The following is a 20,564-nucleotide window of genomic DNA, read 5'->3' on the forward strand; positions in this document are numbered from 1 at the left end:
AACACAATTGATAAAATGAAACAGATATGCTACAAATTTTATATTTAATAAATAAATACTCAAAGGAAATTTGTCTCTTAAGTATGATGGCCCCTCGCCCTTAATTGTGCTACTTATTTTTTGACTAATTATCTTGGTACTAGAATAAAATGGGGCTTAGCATCAATTCTATTTTTATTTTTGTTTTTAGAAACATGTGTTGAAAACCTTATTCATATAAATATGTAGAGGAAAATGGAACTAATTTTATCACAGCAATTGAATTTATTTGTTTAAATTCCTTCCGAAATCTATGCTTCAAATCACATAGCATCCTGTTACCAAAAACTGTTTTAATTCTCTATAACTGAAATATTAATAGATTTTCTTGAATTTTGTTGAAATTAAAGAAATGGTAATTATCTGACTTGAAAAAGGATGTTTTTTTTATTTATTAAAATCACTCATTTCCTCAGCATCAAAATCAAATTGCCTCCTGTTTTGATGCAATGGAAGTCTTTACATTTGAGGAACCACAAACACATCAAGCTTTGAAATGAGTGACATTTCAGTACCCAATTCCATTCAGAAACCCTTCGAAAACTCCTGCAGCTGTGTTTCTCAGTGTCTGCACCGTACCTTTTTGGGAGAGCACAGTTCTTGTCTTTGTGGGCTATCTCATAGGATTTAATGTGGCATTCCTGACTTCTACCTATGGGATGCAAGTAATATCTCTGGGGCCAGGAGTCAAAATCATCACCAATTCTAAACCACCGTCCTGCGGGTATGAGTGTCCACGTATGTTCAGTGCCTTTGCAGGGAACATCATATTGAATTTGACCCTAAATGCTAATACTGTTCCAACTATCTGAAGGGAGAATTGTGATTCCTCATCTACCTCAAAGCATCAGAATATTTAAAATATTCCCATGACTCCACCAATAGGAATCAATTCATCTTCCAGATTCTTATATTTTCAGACCTGAGTATGTCAGTGTTGGTATTCTTTAACATTCTTAGAAAATGCAAAGCCTCCCAGTTTTGTTAGGGGATAGACAAAACTATTTTTGTTAGGGGCTACATATATAGAGGGAAAATGGGGGCAAACTAAGTAACGTTTCTATATGAGTATGCTGCTCTTTGCTCCAGCACTTGAAATAATACCTCTCCCAAATGAGTGTGAGACTTCAGAGACAAAAAGGGTGGAATTAACACAGACATAATAAGGACTTAATAAGGCAGAAAGTTGCTTCTCCCAGTGATACGCAAAGTGTTTCAAGCTTCTCGTCCTCCTTCTCTTCTTCCTCCTCTCCTCTGGCTCCTCCCTATTACTGCTATTTCCAGTGCTTCCTATGAATTACAGCATGGGGTCTTCAAGAAGCTTTGACTTTCAGCTCTTTAGAACACGGGAATGAATCCTGTTCACCTTGTATCTTCAACTCTTAGGCTAGTTCTTGGTGCATAGCAAGTCCTTAATAAATGTTTAGGGATGAATGAAGAAGTAGTTGTGCAAACATCAAGTAAGCTAATTTTCTCAATGAGCCATTAAACTTTAAACTTTCATCCTATCAGCAGACTAGATGAGCTCAGGCAAGTGGATAAGCAAAAATACAATGAGTCATAAAATACAGTCTTACTACTATGCCAGAGTAAATGAGCATTCACTTTGATGCTTAAAACTAATCTACGAAGACTGAGTAGGAAATTTGGAAAGAACAGAAAAGAAAAATGAAAATAATTACCTAAAATCTTAATATCCAGAGATGACTTTTAACATTTTTATGTTTTCCTCAATTTCTTTTTGTAATTTTATGTTATTTAGATTATAGTGTACAGTTTTGCATTCTACTTTTTCTTGTTAGGTCAAGGATAACAATTTATTGCTTAACATTCTAGCTCCAGTTCCTAAAACATAGTATTAGGTAAATGTACACATAATGTTGGTGAGATATATTGAACATGTGGCAAATACTTATGCAATACATATGAAATGAAAATGTGTTATGAAAAGCATTTCTGCAAAACTTTCCCTTGTATTATCAAAAACCTCACAATGGGGGTACAGATTCCCAAAAAATGAATTACTGGGCCAAAGAGAATTATTTTTAAGGGTACATGTTCAAAAATTATGCCAATATAAGCTGCTACTATAGAATATGAGAATATCTGTGTATGTATGTATGTATTTATATATGTATGTATCCATCTATCTATCTATCCATCCATCCATATATCCATCTATCCATCCATCCATCCATCCATCCAAATGAGCTCTCACCAAATTTCCCAAGCTGAACTCAATTCCTGAGTTCAAGAGGTCCTCCTGCCTCAGTCTCCCAGGTAGCTGGACTAACAGGCATCCACTACCACACGAGGCTCAGAATATTGTGTTTCAATTCATCACACTTGCAGTACATTTGACAGGTGAAAACATCACTCATATTGTTTTAATTCTTTAATAAGTGAGGTTGGACTGTTTTCCCCCAAATGATTATCAGTCATTTATATTCCATTATTTTTTATAAACCAAATGTTTATGCTTTTGAAATGTAGAAACTGCATATTCAAACCATTTTTAAAATCACCCCATTTATATTTGGGGGTTTTCTTTAGCTGAGCCTATTCCTCCTCACACGTGTTCTGTGTATCTCATAAGATTGCTGCATGGATCGAGATGGGGCCTGGTGACTACATAAGCTCACTGAGAACTGTAGAACACAGAACATGGGAAAAGCATTAAAATAAAAGTTTCCCGCTCTTACATTTGTAAAGAGATGAGACTGCATCTGTTAGCTCCTCTAAGGTTTCCATATTTCCTTTCTTAAATGTTTTCAGAATTATCCTTAAGTACAAAGACGACTTCAGTACAAGGACAGACAGAAAATGTGTGGAAACAGACCATTATTTCTACCATAGAGCAAGAGTGGAGGGGGTTTTACATGAAGAAAAACAAAGAGGATCACCTGAAATAGGTTTACGATCTTTTCCAACCTGATATTATTAAACACAGTGGATATAAATATGAGTTGAGGAACACCCAATGCAGTTAATTTCCTTGCAGATAGTATCTGTGGTCAAATTTTGGTGACCAACAGGAGTCAGGACCATTATATATGATCAATTTGAGTACCGGGAAATAAATGATGGGGTGGTATCAGCGTTTAATGCTGTTTTGTACAGCACACCTTTCACTGAAGAGGCCTGAAAATTCAACAACAGTGGGCTAATAATAATTATGCTTTTAAAGAAATGCAAATAGACTTAATTTTTAAAAGCATAAAAATTAGCCATATAAATGATAGCTCAATGTGAGGAATATTATGTTTCAGCCAAAATGCAAAACAAATTAAACTGCAATGTTGTTAAGAAGGAGTGGAACTCTGTATTTTTTGAGAATTAATGTTAAATTTCATTTTTTTTCTTTATAAATCTGGGCACAATTAGACATGATACCTTCTTAATGTTGTCAGTTTTCTGTCCGTAAGAAAATATACTTGTAGAAAACACAGAAAGATGTTTATAGGCCTTTGATATAAATAGTGTGATGACAAGAGTTCCAAACCCAGTCAATTCAACACAATTATTAAAGTCAGGTGGGTAAATGTGGTATGCTGGGCAATCCCACCCATCCCATTGCTTGAAATGCATATGACCAAAGATAGATGGCCCTCCCCTTGATAAAAACCAGAGGAAAGAAAGGGCAAGTTGCAGTGATAAATGAGTGCCTTCACATTATAGACCCAAAGTGCATGTTGGTTATTGAATCAAGAATAATTTTGCATTTAATCATCAATAGGCTTCAGAACTATCTCCCATAAAATTGCTTCCTTAGAGTAGATGCAGATAACTAATTGTGGGGAGAGTTTGGAAATATGCAACTTTACCAAAAATTTGAAATATATATAAAAGAAGACAAATTTAAGTTTATGAAATTAAAATTGTGGAACCTTCAAGGAAATATTTATGGTAAGACAATTTTACTATTTAGGCTTTGGATTAGATATGACTTTGGCAGGGTAATGCCTATTCAGAATCTGTAGATTATTCTATAATTCTTACCTTAACTTTTCCTGAGATTGGTAAACACTATCATTGCTATTTGTGTAGTAAACACTGAGGAGAACTCTGTTTGTCCATATATTTGGATAAATATACAGCTTGATTAAATTAATAGTTTTATTATATCTTTTATTCTTAAAATAGTCAAAACACTCATGGGAGTTTGAGTGAAAAGTTTCATCTTAAGGGTCAATAATAGCCAAATTGTATTGAAGGTTGCATTTGGACTTTGCAAGTGATCAATGCCATGATTGAGTAAGAATGTCTACTATGGCAAAAAGTGGTATGGACTAGGAGAGAGCATAGATGACTGAAAATACAACTGGACTGAGTCTAAAACCCTTGTTTCAAGTCAAGTTCAGGTATCAACAAATAATTATGGTCAAGTCATCTATTTGTCTCATTTAAGAAATAGGCACATGATCCATATTTGACATGTGAAAAATTCATGGAAAATAAATATTATCTAAGGAATTCTTTAGGATTTTTAAAAGAAAACCAGTTTTTTTGTGTACTTGAGATTGTTACCATATAGGGCTCATTGTAAGCACTCAGTAATCAAGATTTGTTGAGTCATATTTAAATCTGACCCAATATTGAGGGTGTCACTTATAATTTTGTCATATATTTAATTTCACTTTTTAATTGTTGTATTATGAGAAAAAAGGTCAATCTTTGACTTCAGTTCAACATTCACATCATCTATGTTAGATAACCTTTCACAAAGCATTAATGAAAACAAGGATACAACAAAATTTTGGAAGAAAGGAATTCAGAATCAATTTATTTCATTATCAAAGAATACTTTTCAAAATCAATAATATTAATTTAAATAGATTCTGACATGGGTGGCAGTCAGACCAATCTTCAGTTATAGTAGTAAACAAAACAAAAACACCACAGAAGGATATTAATGCTACCTTACTAGTGTTCTCAGTATTGAAAAGTTTTAGCTGTCTTTGAAAAGATTTATTCCAAAAGGCTTTTTCCTTTGATACTTAACATTTTTTTAATAACAAGAGTGAAAATATATGTGTAAGGAAAGAAAGTGCTTAGAATTCAATCTATTAGAAAGTAGTCAGCATTAAAAGGGAGGAAAACCCAGAATATGATACTGTTTGTTTTAAATTTAATGTTAGAGCAAACCAACTAATAGGTTGAGATCCTAAATTTTCTAAATAATTTATTTAAAATATTTTGTTGTTTTTTTTTAAACAAATTTTTGCCAGGAAGCACGGTACCTTAATGATACCATGTGTTTTTCCTGAGCAAATGTTCCTCTTTTCTACCAGACTGTGTGGCATTTGCTCATATTCAACAACTGTGGAAATTTGGAACAAGGTTTCTTCTCCTTTCTTTAAAAGTGTTTAATTCCTTTGCATGTGCCAGGCACAACTTATGTACAAGTTAACAGGAAAGGTTCTGTGTAATCATTTTATTATTTGACCTGACAATGATCATGATAGCCAATTATTCATTAGAAACTCAGCATGTCCAAGTTCTTTAAACTTGTGTGTTATTGTTTGATTCTGAAATCTAGAAACCAACAGCTGATGGATGGAAAATATGATTGGAGTGCTTATTCTGGGCTCAGGCTATATCATGAAATTTTTACTTAGGAAATTTAGAGTATGGGCTTTCGTGCTAATGCAGAATTATAAAACCCATATGAAGCACTTTTGTGATCCATGCCTTGAATAGGTGAAATGAAACATTTTAAATGTAGCTTATCAAATAACTGGTTTCACTTATTATCATTACACTGTTTAGGTAAATAAAAATAGCACGGCTGTCTGAATTTGATGTTCTCAGAGTTAATTACAGGCAACAATGCATTCTGATCCTATTTAATAAGATTGCTTTTAAATAGTCTCTTTAATGAAAAGATCAAAATAGTGGTTTAATGTTTACTAAGTACTAGTCATATTTCTCTAAAAGCTAGACTTATGTTACATGTAACAGTTCAAGTAAAACTACTTGGGCGTGTCCAAAAAACCAATTGTCTTATTAAATGACTGTTCAGTCAAAGCTAATAAAAGCAATAGGGGCCTTCTACTCTTTTGCCTTTTTAGAAAAGTCCCAAGAAATGTGACCATTCAGCCACTTCTTGAATCCTTCCAGTTCCAAGAAATAAAGAGATCAAGTACTATAGTTAGTATGTTATTGAAATGTTGTTATAACAGGGGAGTGCAATTACTTAGTCTAATAAATTCTAGTTAATAAACAGCATTAAAAGAAAGAGTCAGTTTTTCAGGACTGAAAAAGTATGACTGTGATCTTGTTCACCGTGACTCATGCTAAAGCACAGGGTTATGGCTAGCAGTGACAATTAGGCTGCCTGGAAGTTTCAAATAGTGGCATTTACTTCTGTGAATTCTCCCCAGCTCAGTCTTTTTTTCAGCTTTGAAACTTGACCTTGCCAGTGTTTCAGAGTGGATTAGACATCAACATGAGGACCCATGTTAACTAAGCTCAGAAGAGCGAATAAGTGTGACCAGAACAACAAATTTTTATTTCAAAATGAGGAGCAGTGTACTGACATTTGTTTCAGCCTGGTCAGCAATTTACCCATAAATAGTGCTGGGATGGACCTGGCCGATATTTACCTCTCACACTCAGGTTTTTATTATTGAGTCTTCAGAATTTTCCTTTTAAATATGCTTAAGAGAGAGAATAACTCAAATGTCAGTGAGACCACTGTGTATTGATTTTATAGCTTAATTTTCAGAGTACCATATTACATCCAAGTTCTTGGGATGGAAGAGTTTGCAGGATATCACTGTGGGCCTCAGACACTGCCTACATACTCTATTACTCCAAGGGATTTTATTCTCCCTGATATCTGGTAATCTAAGATACTCCCTAGAGTAGATATTGCTACTTTCAGATAATAGATTAAACATTAAAGAAAATTGTTGCAGGGAGCAACATAAAATCAATATATATCAGCCACTTCCTTACTTTAAAAATAAGAATTTCCCTTACAAAACAAATATATAAGGATATTTTAAAGTATTTCACATTTCTTCTTGATGATGCTTTTTTTAAAAATAAAAATTTATACTCTTCCTCATACTAGCAGTTGTCTCTAGAATTTTTTTTTTAATTGTAACTTTAAGAATTGCCTTAAACTTGTGGCTATTGTTTTTATTTTTAATTTTTACTTGAGCATATTTGAGAAAAGTACTTGTTCTACATCAGGTTATTTTCTTTTCTGGATAGCTCTGCCTTAATAAACGTAATTATACATAGTACCAACTATATAAGGCAACTGAGGGATGCAACTAACAATAACTTAAAAGACCTCATTTCTGGTGAACAAGTTAACCGAAAAAGGGACTTCACTCATCCTTTGAGACCTATATCAAGTATTGCTTCCGCTGTGAGAGCTACTCTGACTTCGGATAGCATCCCTTTTATAGTCTAGTTTGTTCTGGCTTCTACTGCACCAGTGGACCCTGCTTTAGCAATGTGAGCATCCTTGGGATTCCATGCTATACCTTACTTTAGGGTGGATGCTCAATTATTTTTAAATAAATGCATTTCCATTAGTATGTATACTGATGTAAATGATGACATTTTTGAGCCTATCCCTTTTAAAATTACAGCTGAAATGGAAAAGCTCCAGCAAGATGATCTCGTTCTCATATATGAGAATAAAATTTAACTTAGGTTCCTAGAAATGAGTTGATCAATGAGTTTGAAGTTTTCACATCAGGAGAGAGGCAAGCTTAGGTATTGCTAAATAAGAAATTGCATTTGAAAACTAGTATTTTAAAGTTGGTCTAAAAGTTAAGATGAGAATCTACTTACTTTTTTTTTTCAGCTAATAATACTCATTTAGTTCATGCCAAGTTCTTGTTATAAATGCCAAGGCCTTTTAGAAAAGCTACTGCTCTTTCATTTTTAAGGATAATTTTATGCCAAAATTCAGAAAGCACTGTTCAGACTTCTGATTCAATATTAAAATATTGCATATCTGCTGTTGTCACATGACTGTAACATAGTCTAAGCAATTCAGGCAATGGTGTACCAGTTTAAAAGAAGGATGCTTTATTGGAGATTTTATAAAAATTTTAAATATAATTGAAAATGTACTCATTGCATTAATTTTGAAAAAAGATTTACTATGAGGTAAAATCTATCTCACAGGGTTTTTTTTTTTTTTCCCTTAAACATCCCAAGTCTTTCACGTGCACCACGGTGCCAGGGTGTTTGGTTTACATGAACATACAGTAGTAAGTAGGCTAGTAACAAAAAACATAATACGGTAAATATCCAGATTAATGTGTTCTTTCTTTGCCGATGTCAATGATTCCTCTCAATTAGAGAAAAATAACCCAGGACCACATAACATGATAAATAATCACATAAAAAGTGACATTAATGAATGCCCATTCTAATAAAGTAATTTACAAAGTCAGCATACCCAGCCAGTTAATAAAATATTCACTATGCAATGATGAAGACACTCGAGTCAAAGCAAATTACTTTTGCTCTTTTATAAAAGCATGCTTTTGAATAAATTTTTAGTCCCATATTTCAGCAAAATGTGACACGTTCATTTTGGCTTTTGTAAGAACATACCTATATCAAGGGCATCCTAATTTTATTTTAAAATAAAATTTATTATCTAGTTATCATTATAAAGCTATAATCTATTTCCGATATTTATAAAATAACCATTAACCAAGAAAGATGCCTTCTATATTAAGTATAGAATACTATGCCTCCTGTTATTTTTAAATGTGTACTCTGTAAGGTGTACAAGAATGTGGGTAAATATATATATTGACTAACACATTTTAGCTTCTTAGATAAACATTAATAAAATTGCACTTACTGTAATGTGACCAAACCTTGGACTTGAAATATCAATGACCACAAGCATATATTTTAAAGGTTACCTGAGCAAGCCAAAATTCCAAATGATTTGAAATATACAATAATTTTGTGACACTATGGACACAATATTTCCTTTTATAAGACTCTGCACACAATGCCATTAGTTAACCACATGGTTATTATATTTAGCTTGATTCACTATAAATGCCGTTATAACACCTGTGGTTTCCCTCATTAAGAATTGAATGGACGGGGTCAGGGGTTGAAAGGGCAGCATATGCGCCATGAAAGAACTAGTTAACATAGCCTATTATATTGGTGCACTGGTAAATCTCATTTCTATTCATCAGATGATTAGTTCAATCAATATTTATTCCTCTATGCTCCCTTTGTCTTGGGCTACAAAGGAGACATCCTTCAAATTCATGGCATAAGCCTTGTTATCTATGAATTTGTTGCTTAATTTGAGAGAATATTTTATTTATTTGGCAGTTCTGAATTCTTTGATTCCCTTTCCCTCTAATTATCATTAGGTAGTATAATGGAGTTTTGTGTAGATTATTTATAAATAGATGCTATTAACAGTCCCTTTTTATGCGACTCAAGTACCACATGTATTCATATCTTCCCTCTGAACACTCTGGAAAGTTGCTTCTGTCTCTCTAAATATGTTTGAGTTTGGAAGACTGGATTGTGAAAGCAAAGATAAGAATGATTTTCTCTCTCAAATATTCATTCTTTTTGTCTGAGTGGGTGGTTTTAGGCATATACATATACATATTGCGTATCAGTGTGTATCAACAGACGCCTCCAAAGACTGCTATTATCTGCTAGGGATTCTGTTAAGTCAGAGATTCTATTCAAAGTAAGATAAATATTTGCAAGAAGCTGAGAGTGGAAGATGATTATAAAATTACAGGAATAATACTTTTAGGTAGAGTGTGCTCATTTTATCAAAGGTCATCATTCATTACCTCACAAAAAGACCTGTTTCATTAGTCTGTTTAATTTCTATTCTTTGGATAGGAGTGGATGGAATAGTAGAACTACACCTGGAATGAAAACCTTGTATTAATTATTAAGCACAATTTTCTTTTTTATATTTACTGTCCTATATAATTGAGCAGCATAACATGATGTATTAATATCAATTAAATTGATGCCAATATAATTAAAAGTCTTAACTTGTTTTTGTTTTTGTGGAATAAAGATTGAGATAGTTTATCCTTAAGAAATTCTCGTTATAGTACTAGAATAAAAATATTATTTTAAGTCACTTCAGTTGCTCATAGTTTTTACATTCATAACATATGTGCATGTACCTTTAAACCAAGCTTATTTTGATTTGGACAAAATATGACTTTGACATTAATTTTCTTATTTCACAATACATTTAATTGTAAATCTTAGGCTTCACTAATGCATGACTAGGCTCTGATTTTAAACCTCAATTTTGCAGAATCATAGTGACTCATATATCTATAATTTTAATAATAAATTACTAGAATAATTTTAAACTATCAATTAAATGTTATAATATGCATTTAAAATTTGAGGGCCATTGTTAATTGCAGTGAAAAAAATCTTTTATGTTCTGTGATTCACACTTTTACTTCTTAAAACTATTGTAGCAAAAGTATAAAAATTATACAGGTCGTTTGATATTCCTCAAAGGTGAATACAAGTTAATAAAATGTGAAGCAATATCGAAAAAAAGCATTTTACTTGTCTTTTTGCATAGAACTTTCTGTATTAAAATCCCAGGGTCAATTCTGTTAATGTTACTTTTGGAAAAAAGAAGATATTTTACAGGATTCAAATATTATTTTCATAACGTCCAGCAGTAAAACTTCATAATTTCTTGTTGCGGTAGAACCTTCATTGCTGTAAAAATAGGTTTTAAGACTTTGAAACACTTAAAATACAATCTATGCAAATGTACATATGAATAATAGCTTTTAAGGCTGTTAATAGTTTGCTATTTAGCAAACTGTTACCAACATAAGTAAATGTTAATATTTGTATTTGGCTAAGAGTAAGAACTAATGAGTAATTGACATTAATGTTAAATTGTCACATAAAACCACTTTAATAATGTTGCAAAAAATAATCATCTTTAAAGGATTCTCTAATGATCAAAAGCTATACTCCTGTTGGTGGAATATCTAAGGACTTGTAAGTTTTAAATGAATACTAACAAAGGAGTTTTAAGTCTATGTCCCTTGTTTATGAAGCCTGCTGCTCAACATTTCTTCCTTTACATTTCAATCCTGGTTGCTCAATTCCTGAGTCTCTACAAATTGAGAAAAAGAAAAGCCATGGCTGTCTACTGGCTGTCCAGAAGCCCAGGGTTGTCAAGAACCTCTGCTTCCCACTACTTGTTAGAAATTCACCCAGGATATCCAGTGAGGGGGTGGGGGAAGTCACTAGATGTAACCATTTAAGAAAAGATTTTATCTTTCTGGCTATGTAGTCTTTCAACAATACTTGAAATACAGCTTTAGGATTTTTCTTTAAACTGATTGAATGATTACTTTTCTTGGAGTAAAGACAGTTTACTGATGATTACTTAATGAGCAATTATTAATGGACTGTTGAGATGTCCTTCCAGCAGTGTTTTCTAATTGTAGGAGGTGGAATGTTGGTTGGAAATATTTAATTGGAATTTGTGGAGGAAATTAAGAGCAAGAACTTGTTCAAGAAAAAATATATATATATGTATATATTTTTTTCTAAAGGCCCCCTAGCAGGACATTCAGAGCTCCATACTTTTGAAGGATGGCCATACCTTTGAGAGCAAACTGCCTCTTTTCTAAAGTTTTGCAGTTAATAAAAATTAAACTACTTGAAATAATAGATGAAAACTGGACTCTAGAAAAGCCAAGCCCCATCCTTGTTTACAACAAACATAAAACCAGATTTCTAATCCGCCCAAGCGACAATCACCTATTGATTGCGACGACATCTGTGCCCCTGTTTTTGGAAGCAGGGTTTTCTGCGGAGGAAGGACTGAAAAATCCAACCATTCCCGTGCCCTGTGTAATACACAACTGGCAGATTTTTCAGGAAGAAGCCTGGAAACCCACACCTGCCTGTGCTCACTCCTTTCTTACCTAGGGATGAATATAATTAAAAGTCCTTCCTTTGGCCTTCAGAAGTTATTTCTTTCGATAATGCAATGTACAAAGAAGCATCTCTAGAACTCATACGGTACACTCTCGCAGACAAAGGGTGAAATGCTTTGTGCGCCACCAAGTACAACCTCCTCCGCCCCAGGCCAGGGTAAGCCACCGCTCTGCGTCCTGAACACAGTTCAGCGGTGGGGCAGGGCAAGAACTCAAAGAACAGAGCCTCTTAACCTCTTACCAGGGAGCTTCCCAGGGAATAAAGTCTTAAATAACCTAGGCGGAAGCGCGAGCAGGATGAGGGGGAACTGGGGTCCGGGTAGGTTTGCTGGATTGGCCCGGAGGGGGAATTACTCAATCGGGAACCACGTTTGAGTAGCACAAAGTGCCCTGACTCAGGACAGTTGCCAGCTGCAAACTGTAGAGCCAAAGCAACCACCAGACCACCTGGGGATGGGGAGGACGCGCGAGCGTGTGTGTGTGTGTGTGTGTGTGTGTGTGTGTGTGTGTGTGTGTGTGTGTGTGTGTGTGTTTTCAGCGCGCGATTGTGTCGGAGGCAGGGGTGTATGGGAGAAATGGAGTGGGCACCCTGTAAGGCTAAGTTCAAAACCCGCCCCTCCCCCCAAAGTTTAGTAGCCCTGCGCTAGGGAAAGGTGATTCCTTTTACCTCTTGTACCTCTCAAGTTCAAACTGAAGTTTAACCCCAACTCCCATGGGGAGTCTGCCTGGTTCCCATTCTGTCCTTAACAAACATCTCCTGATGGTGGGGCAGGGCATTAGAAAGGTGAAAAGACGCTGGAGGAGAGACAGTAAGAGGTCCAGAAAGCACAGCCAGGGAGGGTGCCAGAAAGATTTAGCCCTTACTTTTTCTCTATAAAGTTCTTTCCAGGCTTCCTCCAAGGAATCCTCTCAAATTAGCATTGATAAGTTGTCCTGCCAGCCTGGTGAAGCTGGTGCCCTCTGGAACAGGGTTATGGCCTCACACTATATTTCCCAAGGTAAGCATGAGGACTAGCCCTGGCTTTCAATACTTCAAGCTCCTGGAGTCCCTGAAGCAACCACCGCAGTGAACAGCAGACTGTACCCAGCAAACTACTCCTTCAGGAGCTAAGGGATCAAGGTACAACCCACACCTGCCCCGTGCCACTCTCCATTCTACAGTGTAAGAAGAGTGAGCAGTTTTTATGCTTGAGGTCCTAGTGCCTGGTATCAACTGAGGTGGCACGTGGTTTCAGACCTTCACCAAGCTGTAGGGGGCATGTTGTTAAGGGGAAAAAAAAAATCGGGAAGGACCAACTGGCAGCTTCAGACTATGCAAAGAGGAACTGAAAGGAAAATGGATGGGATGGTGAGACGGGACCCAAAAAGAAAAACAAAGACTGGGGCGTCTCTCACTAAGTAAAAGCTCTCTTCGCAGCATTTGCCCAAGTACAGTTTCTTGAAAGAATCTGGATAGTGGAGCCTCTGCCCAATCTCCAACTGGGACAATTAGCTGGAGCCAGTGCGCACACACAGGTTGATCCCATACTTAGAGCGCGCAGGTCAATCAAGATCATCCCACCAGAATATCCTTGTCCCTCATCTACACTTTTCCCCTAGCATCCCATGGGCAGCCTTTCTCCGTCCCTTTTCCTCTTTACCTTTTCTGCCACAATCCCTGTGTGTGCCTTTGGGGTCAGACTCGGGGCTCACCGTGGACAGACTGGGTGGAGGTAATGCCCACTGCCTCCTTGAGACGCTTCTCGAGAAGCTTGAAGCCTGGGGTGGGAGTGGAATATAGCCTGATGGGAGGTGCAAGTATTTGCAGCCCATTCTCCTAAAGGCTTCCTGCCTAGACCTCATCTCTCTGGGTCCAGGATACAGGAAGGTCCGGAGCAGACCATTTCCCACTTTTTGTTGTCAGGATTCGGAGGGACTTGTGAAGGGGGAGAGAAGAATCCCCAAAGAACAACAGGGTAGCCAGGAGGAGAGACTCGGCTGTAGGGATGGGTGCCCAAAGGTGCTCCGATCCCCATATCAGGCGGGCACCTGGCCGCTTCTTCAAGAAAGTGTGAAGTTGTGGCTAACCAGAAAGTGAGGGAGAAGGGGCCCGGGCACAGAACACAGGAAACCTGGAGGTCCCTGGTACTACAGGAAAGGAAACGGACAAACTGACACTCCAACTTCCCTGGTCAGCTTCTCTGGTAGTCCAGGGTGCAGTCAGAGCCTCTGTCCCCGTATGCTGCCCCACAACCGCCAGTTTGCCCCGGGGTCCCACCGCCTCCGCCACTGACCACCCCGGTCTTGGCAGGAAGGCTGGCGCAGCACCAAGAAGAGAAAGCTCCGGATTCCTCTACCGCTGCGGGCAGTGCGGTCTCTAATCTCCGGAACTTTCTCAGTACAACTTTTTTTTTTTTTTTTTGCGGGGGGGGGGGCGGTGGTGCGGGGAGTCGCTCTTGTTCCTGGGCAGCACTGGCCAGGGCGCAGCGGCGACCTGAAGGAGCGTCCTGCATCCGCGTCCAGTTCGGCTACGCCACCCCTCTACCACTCCTGGGAAGGGAAGCGTCAGCTGGCTGGGACGCTAGTGGGCCTTGTAACCTGTCAAGTGAATGTGCCCCAGCGTGTTCGCCCTAACGCCCTGCACACCCACCTTCGGCCGGCGACCACTGCGTGCGGTGCGCTTTCAGTTACCTCTACCCGCAAACATCTCTTTCCCGGCTCGCCCTCCATCCTGCCTCAGTTTCCGCACCCGCAAGCAACACGCAGAAAAGATTCCCGGTAGTAACTCAAGAACCCGAGGAAGCAACTAGCGCTGTTCCCCTCTCCAAAAAAGCGCCCTCCCGCGTTCCTCCAGAACTCCCGAGAGGCAGCAAAATCTTCCCACAACTTTCTACGCCCAGGCCATTTGCAACCCCACCTGCGAACGCGAACTCGGGAAACTGCGCCTCGCCAACCTCTTTCCCCTTGGGCTGAGTGCCCTCCCCTCCCCCATCTCCCCATCTGGTTAGAGTTGGCCGGACGGGTGACCCAGGGCGCCCGCAGGCTCGCTTACCTCGCATGGTGTGGCCGCTCCCCCGCTCCGCGTAGTCATGAAGCTGCTCCCAGCCCGAACCCCAGAGAGCCCAAAAATCCCGCTCAGCACGAGTGAAGGTGGTCGGCGAAGAGCTGCGCTGCCGAGGAAACCATCCCTTTAGGCGGACGCTGTGGCCTCAGGGTGACGTTTGCTGCCGCCGCCGCCGTCGCAGTGTTAACAGTTTTGGTGTTGGTGACGGAGACTGTTTTGATGGTTGTTTGTTTGTTTGTTTGTTTGTTTTCAGGAAGGGCGAAAAAATGTCCTGGCTGCTGGTGTCTGGGTTTTTGTTTTGCTTTTGTTTTTCTTATTTCTTTCTCTCCAGTGTGCTTGCTTTTTAAAAATGCCACCGCCTCCGGCTCGGAAGATTTCTTTTGTGATCACTTGGACTGAGGAGGAGGAGGAAGGGCAGCAGGAGGAGGAGGAGTTGGTGGTGGTTTTGTTAGTTACAAAGAAGAGGGAGAAGGAGCAAGGGGAAAAAAAAGAAACAGAAAGAAAAGAAAGAAAGGCGGTGTGGATGGCAGAGCATGTGCGTTTTCACATGACATCTGTGCCTGTTAGCGGATCCACAATGTGAATTTTCACTGTTCAGTTACCGAGAGGAAGGGAGCGAGAGAGAAAGAGGAGAGAGATGGAGAGAGGGAGCTGAGAAGGGGCTTATACGCGAGGGCGGGTTTGGCCGCGACTTCCAGGCCCCGCCTCCTGTCAGCGCTGACGCCAATCAGCTCCCGGCAGCGTTTGGAGAGGCTGGGACCTCGGGGGAGGGGACGCGACCAGAGGCCGAGGGCGGGAGTTAGTGACACTCACTGGAGTCGCAGGCCGCCGGGGCAGCAACTGGGAATTAGAGACTATCCGAACAGGGTAGAGGAGAAGGAGCGACAGAGAAGGTCAGGCAGATCTGCAGGTGACATTCTTTTCCAACTCCACTAGTATGGAAGGGGACACTGGGCAGTCCTTCCGAGGAAAGAGACTCCGTACTCTCCAGATCCCACCTTCCCTCCCTTGCGAGACATCTGTGGCCCCGCATAGTTAGTTTTGAATTTAAGGCAGTGCTTTGCAGAGTTCTTTTTCGATAAACGCATTTTTTTTTGACAGGGATTTCCATGGCAGGACGCTTCAGTTTAAGTGGTAGAAGAATGCAAAATCATTTCCCCCCCCCCTCACTTTTAGCATAACTATGATCAATTCCATGCAGGTAGTCATCAGTTTTCTTTAAAACACTCTTCAGCTGCTCCTTGCTTCCCTTTTTCTTAAAAAGATTTGAAGGAAGGAAAGAAAGAATTTTTGAGAGAGAGAGTGTGTGTGTGTGCTTTTGACAAGGAAATTGTTTTTTATTAGCATTTGAAGAATCCCATGGTAGTGGGCTGCTGGACTCCAGGATAAAGGCCTACATTGGCAGTGTGATCCCCTTAGTGATGGAGCCACCTAACAAAGGTAGGATTCTGTTCTTTTTAGTGAATGAAGGTGTCAGGACTTAAGAGGAAGAAGCTGTTGATTTTAGTTGCTCTCTGAAGACATTTACCTATTTAGAGGAAAATAAAACATGGGTAAGTTGTTTGTATTCCATAGGTGAAATTTGTCATCTATGACCCTTCATTTGTATTCTGATAAAAATGTAATGTATATATCAAAACTGTTCCTTTGCAAGTCTTTCCCTTTCTGTGGACAAAATAAACATGTCCTTTAGATGATTACATCTACTTCCTTCCCTACAATAGGGAATTTCTTAAATACTTTGGTTAATTGGTCACCTTAAAAGACAGGGAGATGGAAAAAAATTGTCAGATTTACTCAATTTTAAGGCACTGAGACATATACTTATTAGTGTACCTTTAGGCAGATTTCATCATAATTTAGGTACTCAGATAATTTGATTCTTACCTGTATTCATAACGTGTCAACTAACACAAAATATGATGTAATTACATAACTCTACACTGCTAAGTAGTTTTCCCTCCTGATTAAATGAAAAATGGGTTTCTTGCTGAAACTTTAGCCTTGTTATATTGACACAACCTTGCTGCGTGCCCTTCCATTTGCAAGCCATTGTGTAAATTAAGACAATTTTAGTATTAAGAGTGAAAGTTGATTGAGTCATTAATTAAATAAAGTGAACAAAAGGAAGTTACTGTTCAGAATAGTTATTCCCTTATAAATACCTTTCTCCTAGATTTGTAATTGACACAGTAGTTAATCTTTTAAGATAATATTTAAGGCTCTCTGGTTTTATCATTTTTAATCAAGTAAAATATATTCATCATAACTACATTAAAGCTGCACTAAGTTATGCCTAATTTAGTTGCTTCATTAAAAATTACTGCATATAAAATAGTCAGGAAACAAATTGTGACTATATTATTTTAATTTTATGTGCTTCAAGCAGAGACACAGGAATATTAAAAATTTCAAAGCCTTTGTAAACATTGTAATTATTATTGTTATTATTTTTAGATTTCTATTTCTCATTACAGTAAAGAGAAACTTCAAAATTCAAAAATTTTAACTCTTTTGCGTCTTCTTGAGTTGCTGTTTATTGAATTCTAAAATTTGCTTTTACAACTGAAGTATCTATTATCTTTGAAAATGATAGTAAGTATATCTGAAGAGTACTTACCCCTTACACATTTTTATATGCCCTTTGTTTTATGAATTCAACAAAGAGTATTTTTTTGTTTAGAACATACTTCTTGATTCCTTCTGAACATTTTAAAAAGAAGTTGTTAATGAGAAATGAGAAATAATTTGTTTTTAATTTTTCAAAATCGCATTATACATGGTGATATGAAAATATTTTCTCTTTTAGAATGATCAGGGGTTTAGATGTGGTAATCTATGACATTTGGATCTTCCTAAAAATTTAAAACTGAGTTGTTCATTTTTTTCTAATAAATTTCACATTTATTTCAACTCACATTTATGTAAAGCAAATATTCAGTATTTAAATGAAAGAAGTCATCGTTTTCTAAGAAATTACAAAATACTAACATGTCAAGTGGTTGTTTTATTACTTGTGAGCAAATATTCATTTTTCAAGTGGTATAATAATAATATAATATCCTTGTTCACGTGAAGACAATGTATTAGTTATATTTTCATCCCTGTGACCAAACTACCTGACAAGAACAACTTTGAGGAGAAAAAGGTTATTTTGAGCTTACTCTTTCAGAGATTTGGTCTGTGGTGGGCTGACTTGATTGTTCTGGGCCCAAGATGAGGCAGAACATCATAAGGATGGACATGGTGAGGAGAGATGATTTGTCCATGATGGTGAGGAAACACAGAGAGAAAGGGGAAGGTGCTTCAGGGAAGAGGAACCCTTCCAAGGGACATGCCCAGTGATCCATCTCTTTTCAGCCACATCTGACCCCAGTTACCACCCATTTAGTTCACTCAAACTAAGATGGACTGACTAGGTTACAGCTTTCACAATCCAATCACTTTACCGCTAAAACTTTCTATATTAACGTAGGAGCATCTGGTGAACAATTCATTCCAAGCCATAACCTATAGAATCATTAATTTTATTTGAATAATTTCCTATAAACTTGAAACTTCACTTTTGTCTCTGGACCTGAAGAATGTTCAAAGCTGGTAGTTCAATTCTGATTAATTTCAATGTCCATCTCAGTCACACAGGGCTGTGCTCAATCTCAAGAATTGATGTAATTTCAACTAAGTGTTGCCTGCTTCTGCTCAGTCTAGCTGCAAAGCCATGTATAATGATAAGAAGTATCATCAAGGAGACAAAGCTTTAACATGAGCCCACCAGGTAGGGTGTTCTTGGTATTTAGGATCCTAAATGCTTGAAGCCCAAGAGTAAGTCCTGATTCATTATATTCTGAGATGGTCCATCTATACATAGAGAATATCTTAAATAATTGTGAATCTTGGAGAAATATTGACAATATTGATAACAATACTACACTAGGAATGTCTGAAAGATTTGAGTGTAGTTAGTCTAGTTCAGCAGGCTCTGTGGTTGTTAAAGTTGAGAAAGAGATATAAAGCTACCTTTAAATATTGGGAAGGACAGAATTTTTGACATTTGAGCCCATTAGAAATGGAAGGAGTAAAATACTGAGCTCTCTGTTGCTGAAGACATTGGTAACAAATTCTGATTTTTGTAATAGATGAGAAATTGTATCTCTAGATATATTTACATTTAGGAAGTTACCACTGCCTCAGGAGCTATACCAGAATTTTTCTTCCTACTTGAGGAGGTCAGCTCCCTGAGAGCAGGAGCAAGGATTTCCAGAGCTTCAAAGAGCTCCTGGTTAGTACTTGATAGGTGCTTGACCATTACTGATGGATAGAAAGCTTCCTACTGCCTTTTCTGTGGGAATTGAACCACAAATTGGGGCAAAGATCTGAATAAGATGTTTTCTGTCTTCATTTCTGAAAAATAGGAGAGAGAGAAATAAAGGGGGAGCAAAAATAATGCTTGAGATTGGTTACATAATTATAAAAGAAAGCTAAATTTAGTTTCATTCATATTAATTGCTAGTCTCAACTTTATTCATAAGTAGAGAGTCTTCATAATCTATTAGTACTTTAGTTTTGGTTCATTGTGAAATGTGAATACAAGCTAAAAAGTGTTCCAAATGAAAAAAGAAAATATTAAAAATCTGTGGTCTGTATTGTATATAATAAACTGGAAAAAGTATCATGGGGCCAACATAAGTTAAGCTCATTTTGTGGGACAGACATGAGTAAGGTCCACCTCAGGAAAGGGATTGAATACACAGGAGGAAACTGTGGTCAACCAGTCTAATTTTTATTTCCTCCAAGAGCATACAGGTTACACATTATATGTCCTCCCCGCCCTTACCACCCCATCACTTTTCCTCCCAGATAAAGGGACAGAGACTTGGAACAGTTAAATCACTTGTCTGAGATCAGAAATCTCAAGATGCTGGGTCCAGGACTCAAACCAAGATATAACTAATAAAATATAAATTCTATAAGTACAGGAATGTTCTTGATTTTATTTGTTTCTGTGCTGAGTTTACAGAATCTAGAATCTTGCCAGGTAAAAAGTAGGTGTTTAAAGTACGCGTGTGAAAGAAGACTTCAATACATTTAAACCCTATTCCACTGAGCAGTACTACATACCTACAATCTAGGCACTAAGTGACATTACGTAAAGAACAGTGAATTTTGACATAAGAAATAAAAGGTTACTGTGAAAATTTATAAAACAATAATAGCTTGATTTGGTTCATCATGAAGTTTAGGAAAATACGTTTGTAACAAATATTTCATGTCATAGATAAAATGAGCCTGAATTAAATTGGCACCAGTAAAAATAAAAAAAAAAAAATCTCAGGATGCATTTTGCCTGCAGAAGCTACAGTGTTTAGTGAATGATACTTGGGGTTGTGTGAAATGTGTTGGTAAAAGTTAGGGGGATGTCAAACCAAAGCTTCATGAATGAATGAAGCTCTTTATCAGATCTTCTTTTTGTTTTCTTTATAGCATAGAGTATTAATAAACCTCCTATTAATAGA

At 37.5% G+C, this 20,564-nt stretch overlaps 1 protein-coding gene and 1 long non-coding RNA gene across 3 annotated transcripts in view; one reads left to right on the forward strand and one right to left on the reverse strand.

Annotated features, from left to right (window-relative positions):
* Rorb (RAR related orphan receptor B) overlaps positions 1-15,173 on the reverse strand; it is a 181,279-nt gene extending 166,106 nt beyond the window's left edge. The window contains exon 1 of the mRNA XM_005324109.4: positions 15,040-15,173. Coding sequence (XP_005324166.1) covers positions 15,040-15,046 — 7 coding nt within the window. The 5' untranslated portion in view covers positions 15,047-15,173. The remainder of the gene's footprint in view (positions 1-15,039) is intronic.
* A 304-nt stretch (positions 15,174-15,477) lies between these two features.
* The window catches only part of LOC120889789 (uncharacterized), a 91,274-nt gene continuing 86,187 nt past the window's right edge, over positions 15,478-20,564 (forward strand). The window contains exons 1-2 of one of the 2 annotated variants that reach the window (XR_013438066.1): positions 15,478-15,944; positions 16,396-16,491. This is a non-coding gene — a long non-coding RNA (uncharacterized LOC120889789). Of the gene's footprint in view, positions 15,945-16,395; positions 18,827-20,564 lie in introns of both variants that reach the window. The other variant, XR_013438065.1, reaches the window with a different exon arrangement.

This window comes from Ictidomys tridecemlineatus, chromosome 4 (genome assembly GCF_052094955.1).
Source record: "Ictidomys tridecemlineatus isolate mIctTri1 chromosome 4, mIctTri1.hap1, whole genome shotgun sequence".
Lineage (NCBI taxonomy): Eukaryota > Metazoa > Chordata > Mammalia > Rodentia > Sciuridae > Ictidomys > Ictidomys tridecemlineatus.